Here is a 6,527-nt window from a genome sequence, read left to right on the forward strand (position 1 = left end):
TAACAGCTGATGACACTTTGCATAGGATATCATTGAAAGACCATCTGTTATCAGCCAGCTCACACAGCACACCACACATATATACACTCGTAAACAGGAGCACCATTGCACATGAAAATAATTGCAAATGCAAAAAATGAATTTCTGATGCAAATCCCAGAAGATTAGTTCTGTAGCTGCAGAATTACCAGAAACTGCAAAACAACTGCAAAAAAACCAAAACAAAACAAAACAAAACAAAAAACCAAACCAAACCAAACCAAACCAGTGGTGCCTGTCAGTTGCTCAGATGGTAGCTGTCAGCTTTATGCAGGTTACACATAGATTTACACACTCTGCTCCCAGGTAAGTCACCTAGTATGATAGCCACAACCCTAATAATCCTATTTGGATGATATGAGTCAGTGGCAGAAACACAATCATATAATAATGAAAAACAAATCAACAACCCAAGCAGAAAACTTAGTTTATCAGTTCCCAGAGTCAGAACCAGACACGGAGAAGCTGCATTCAGCTTTTATGCTCCTTATATCTGGAACAAACTCCCAGAAAGCCTCAGATCAGCTGAAACACTCAGTTTATTTAAGTCCAGGTTGAAGACTCACCTATTCTCAGCTGCATTTGAATAAAGCACCAAATCCACACTTTAAGCTTAAATTTCAAAACTTACATTTAACTACTGATTTTATCTACTGTTCTGATTTTATCTGTTTTGATTTTATATACTGTTGTTTGTTTGTTTGTTTGTTTGTTTGTTAATTAGTTAGTTAGTTTATTTGCTTGTTTTATTCAATTTTAAATCATGCTTTTTATTTGTTCTTGTTTCTAATGTCTCTGTAAAGCACTTTGAATCACCTTGTTGTTGAATTGTGCTATACAAATAAACTTGCCTTGCCTTGCCTTGCCTTTAAAACCCTTCTAGCAAAATAAGTTTTTTAAGTTATGGAAGCTGCTATAGCGTCTTCTCTCTAAGATCACACCTTACGCTGCCAATGTAAGAATATATATATGAACACAAAGGCTCCTAATGCTTGAATGAATAATTGCCAGTTTAATTTTTCAAACTTTAAGGCTTTTTTCACTGCTTGAAGAATTCCTTTGTCCTGTTCTGGAAGCTTTTCCCAATAATGACGTGGAGAATGGGGATAAGGACACTGTTGAAGAAGAGTAAGTACATGGAGACCTCTTGGATGATTACAAGTATGATGTGACATTTCAGCAACACTAGTAACGATGCCACGTGGACTGGCACCCAGCAGATAAGGTATGACAGTACAACTGCCAGGATGAGAGTCGTGGTCTTCTGCTCTGTTCTCTCAGGTTTTAAAACCCCCATTAGCCTTTTTCTCAGAATTTGAATAATTCTGACAGCGCAGAACGAAATAATGACAACAGGGATGATAAAGTTGAATATTATGTCTCTCACCTCATACAGCAGATATTGATCTAGTGAAGTGGAGTCGAGTGTACATTCAGTTGTATTTGACTGAGGGTTGAATTCTAACTTAATGATGATGAATATGGGGAGAGCAAAGACCAAACCAAAACTCCACACAAACAGACATCCCACTTTGGCATAAAATGGCCTGCTCATCAACTCGTGGAAAAGTGGGTGCACCAGTGCCACATAACAATCTAAGATAGCCAGAACAAGAAAGTAGATATTGCAACATGTACTCATTCTTATAACAGCTGGTATCAGCTTGCACAGGCTTTCACTAAAAGGCCAGTCATAGTTGGCTCTTGCATCATCAACCCAGAAGGGCAAACAGCACACCAGAAGAAGCTGAGTTCCAGTCAGCTTGCTCAAGTGGATCTCAGTCACAGTGCAGGCCTTCTTGTGGAGGCAGAAAACCATCAGCACAAAGGCATTAAAGATGAATCGAAGCACACTGATGACATAAACCGGAGCCATAGCGATGATTATGTTATTGTTGTCAACAAAGATGTAATCACAATGGTCTTCACTTGTGTTGCTTTGGTTTCCGGACATCTTCAGTGTCAGGAATTAAGTTGGCAGGGATGCTGGAGTGAAATAAAGGATACCAAAATAGGAAACATAAATATAATTTTAACTGGTATTGTTCTAACATAATTTGTTATGATGACAGAAAATATAGAGATGCAATTCTGAATAAGACTGTTATATAACTAACAGGCTTCAGACCCTGAGTGACCTGAATTGGAATAGGAGAAGAAAATGGATAGGTTGATAGTATTTGATTCAATTTTAAAGACCATCATCATATTAGAAAACATGCATAACCAATGCACAATTTAAATCATATTAAGAGCTGAGCGTGCTTTCCAGCATCATAGAGTCATCGCCACAACACCAGCTACATAAAACAAGTTCACAAGTTTTATTATGCTTTTTGGGGGAAGTCTGTATTAAATACACTTTCGTTTGTGCTAAATACATTACTATAAACGTTCTTACTGCATGAGGCTGAATTTGATCAAAACACAAAACATGCTGAGACAAAATCAGTTAATCTGCCGTCTACTTGTCGACACGTTACAGTACACCTAAGAACATCACTGCTTCCAAAACCTGTGCAGCTGTTAAACTGAAGAAATTTCCTTTTTTATACAGATAGTGCCAAAAAGTCAAAAACACTGTTCCTGATGGACAGTGATTTAGACCTTGCAAATATTCCAACTAAAGGTAAAGACATATCTTGCAGGCAAATTGGTCTGTGCTCCTAATGGAAAAAGAGCAAACAGCCAGCTACACTCTCTCAGTACCTTCTGCTACAGTCTTCTTTCTGAAATGCTTAATTTAAAGAAGAAACTAAACTGATAGTCAAGTGATTTCAGATAAGAGAGACATCACACCCAGGCTATGACCACTTCCTTTACTCTTCACTGAAGTCCTTAGTTACTTCTAAACATTTTTTTCTCTGGGTTGATTTTATAAACAAAAATGACCCTATTATGGACAGAGAAAATTTTCCATTTATTAACTTAATGCCAACATGTTAGACGCTGTCGTTATCGATTAAAATACACAGGAGACTTTTAACGACATGTCTATTCCAAACTACAGATCCTGATTCATTTTGACTGCAGGAAAGACCTGGAAAAACTTTCAGGCTTTCACCTTTAACAGGTGTTTTTTAAGATATTTGTGTTGAAACATGACAAAAATGCCTGGATGTCTGCCAGTGCATCATTTTAAAAATATAGTCAATATCTTGAAATGAATTTGATATGCTACTTCAAAGCACATTGTGTGCTGTCTGTCCTGCGTGCTGCATAACAACAACAATATTTAGTATTTACTGCTGTTTACACTTAGCTAGATTAATGCGATGGTGTTGTGTTTAGTATGTTGCTTTGTTTTTTTTGCTTGTTTTCTATTCTTTCTCTCTCAACAGGTGATCCAGGAGATTTTTTTTCCCCTTTCTCACTGTCCCTCTTCCCTTCTGTTTTTCTTTTCCTTCCTCTCTTTTTTTCTCCCTTTCCTATCCCTCACTCATGTCTGTCCCGTCTGTAACAACTGAAAATAAAATAAAATAAATAATAAAAACAAAGGTCGATCAAATGGACCAATACGGCAATGCCATGATGATCCATTTGGCAAAATAAATCCATTGGGTATCCTTGTTGGTCTTCAGACAACAATTCTGAAGGCTAAAGAACCAAATGGGACAGGCAAAAAAACAAAAACAAATACAAAACAAAAGAAAGAAATGAATTTGATATATAAGGCTAGAAATTCACAGCAATCATTTAAGTTCATTATATATTTTGAAACTTTGAGTCATAACATTTTTATTCAATTCAGATATGGTCGAGCAGAAGGCCCACGTTGATTTGAGATGGGGTGATCCATATGAGAAACAGAAAATACACGATTATTATATGTTTATATTTTCTGTTCATATGTTCTTTGAGAGTTGAATACATAAATGTATGATGTGATTTATTAAACCGTCACAATTTTTCTTACACAGCATAATTATGTTGTGATTTGTTTGAATAAATAAGTCACACGGTGAGTAGAAATTAATTTTTTTATTCATTGACAACAAGTATTAATACAGTAGCTGCAGAATTACCAAACACTATTTGCATGTACAAGAATTTAGAAAAAGAAATTTTAAGAAGACATTTGCCCAGAGGGCAGCTGTCAGCTTTATGCAGGTTACACATAGATTTACACACTCTGCTCCCAGGTAAGTCACCTAGTATGATAGCCACAACCCTAATAATCCTATTTGGATGATATGAGTCAGTGGCAGAAACACAATCATATAATAATGAAAAACAAATCAAAAACCCAAACAGACAACTTAGTTTAAAACCCTTCTAGCAAAATAAGTTTTTTAAGTTATGGAAGCTGCTATAGCGTCTTCTCTCTAAGATCACACATTATGCTGCCAATGTAAGAATATATATATGAACACAAAGGCTCCTAATGCTTGGATGAATAATTGCCAGTTTAATTATTCTACCTTTAAGGCTTTTTTCACTGCTTGAAGAATTCCTTTGTCCTGTTCTGGAAGCTTTTTCCAATGATGATGTAGAGAATGGGGTTAAGGACACTGTCAAAGAAGGCTAAGCACACACAGACCAAATCGATGATTTCCAGCATGATGTGACATTTCTGACTGTCAGTGTTTTCGAACACAAGTGTTTTCACGCAGAATATCACCCTGCAGATCAGGCATGACAGTACAACTGCCAGGATGAGAGTCGTGGTCTTCTGCTCTGTTCTCTCAGGTTTTAAAAACCCCATTCGCTTTTTTCTCAGAATTGTAATAATTCTGACAGAACAGAACAAAATAATGATAACAGGGATGATAAAGCTGAATATTATGTTTCTCACCTCATACAGCAGATATTGATTTTGTGAAGTGGAGTCGACTATACATTCAGTAATATTTGACTGAGGGTTCAATTTTACCTTACTGTAGATGAATATGGGGAAAGCAAAGACCAAACCAAAACTCCACACAAACAGACATCCCAGTTTGGCATAAAATGGCCTGCTCATCAACTCGTGGAAAAGTGGGTGCACCAGTGCCACATAACAATCTAAGATAGCCAGAACAAGAAAGTAGATATTGCAAAATAAATGCATTCTCACACCAGCTTGTACCAGCATGCACAGGCTTTCACCAAAAGGCCAGTCAATGCTTAATCTTACATCATCAGTCCAGAAGGGCAAACAGCACATCAGAACAAGATGAGTTCCAGTCAAGTTGCTCAAGTAGATCTCAGTCACAGTGCAGGCCTTCTTGTGGAGGCAGAAAACCATCAGCACAAACGCATTAAAGATGATTGCAAGCAGGCAGATGACATAAACTGGAGCCAGAGTGAAGTCATTGTCAACAAAACAATGCTCTTCACTTGCGTTGCTTTGGTTTCCGGACATCTTCAGTGTCAGGAATTAAGTTGGCAGGGATGCTGGAGTGAAATAAAGGATACCAAAATAGAAAACATAAATATAATTTTAACTGGTATTGTTCTAACATAATTTGTTATGATGACAGAAAACATAGATACACCTAATTCTGAATAAGACTGATATGTAACTACCCGGCTTCAGACCCCGAGCGACTTGAATTGGATAAGCAGAAGAAAATGGATTGATATATAGTATTTGATTCAGTTTTAAAGACCATCATCATATTAGAAAACATGCATAACCAATGCACATTTTACATCATATTTAGAGCTGAGCGTGCTTTCCAGCATCATAGAGTCATCACCAATGCACCAGTTACGTAAAACAAGTTCACAAGTTTAGTATTCCCATCCTCACATTTACAGACAGTTTAAAACAATTTAAATGTGAATTTATTATATGTTTTGGGGGGCAGTCTTTATTAAATACATTTTCGTTTGTGTTAAATACATTACTATAAACGTTCTTACTGCATGAGGCTGAATTTGATCAAAACACAAAACATGCTGAGACAAACATGCTGAGACAAAATCAGTTAATCTGCCGTCTACTTGTCGACACGTTACTGTACATCTAAGAACATCACTGCTTCTAAAACCTGTGCAGCTGTTAAACTGAAGAAATTTCCTTTTTTATACAGATAGTGCCAAAAGGTCAAAAACACTGTTCCTGATGGACAGTGATTTAGACCTTGCAAATATTCCAACTAAAGGTAAAGACATAGGAAAGTAAATTCCAAGTCAAATTAAGCGTTTACATACCTTGCAGGCAAATTAGTCTGTGCTCCTGATGGAAAAAGAGCAAACAGCCAGCTACACTCTCTCAGTACCTTCTGCTACAGTCTTCTTTCTGAAACGCTTAATTTAAAGAAGAAACTAAACTGATAGTCAAGTGATTTCAGATAAGAGAGACATCACACCCAGTCTATGACCACTTCCTTGACTCTTCAATGAAGTACTTAGTTAGTTCTTTTTTTTTTTTTTTTTTTTTGCGCCTGTCCCGTTTGGCTCTTTTGCCATCAGAATTGTTGTCTAAAGGCAAAGAAAGATGCCCAACGGATTTACTTTACCAAATTGACCATCCCAGCCTTGCCGTAATGGTCCATTTGATT

General features: G+C 36.8%; 1 protein-coding gene and 1 pseudogene across 1 annotated transcript; both read right to left on the bottom strand.

The window, feature by feature from the left end:
• Nucleotides 1–1,078: 1,078 nt before the first annotated feature.
• Nucleotides 1,079–1,915, bottom strand: LOC143414149 (B2 bradykinin receptor pseudogene; annotated as a pseudogene).
• A 2,312-nt stretch (nucleotides 1,916–4,227) lies between these two features.
• LOC112436598 (B2 bradykinin receptor-like) lies at nucleotides 4,228–5,383 on the bottom strand. The gene has a single exon (XM_076877879.1). It carries the CDS (start codon nucleotides 5,381–5,383, stop codon nucleotides 4,475–4,477), a length of 909 nt encoding a protein of 302 aa, XP_076733994.1. The 3' UTR covers nucleotides 4,228–4,474.
• Between the last annotated feature and the right edge of the window lie 1,144 nt (nucleotides 5,384–6,527).

Source organism: Maylandia zebra, linkage group LG19 (genome assembly GCF_041146795.1).
Source record: "Maylandia zebra isolate NMK-2024a linkage group LG19, Mzebra_GT3a, whole genome shotgun sequence".
Lineage (NCBI taxonomy): Eukaryota > Metazoa > Chordata > Actinopteri > Cichliformes > Cichlidae > Maylandia > Maylandia zebra.

Bases quoted from the DNA above. Each gene is read 5' to 3' on its own strand.
- LOC112436598 (XM_076877879.1), bottom strand. From the start codon at position 5,383: ATGTCCGGAAACCAAAGCAACGCAAGTGAAGAGCATTGTTTTGTTGAC.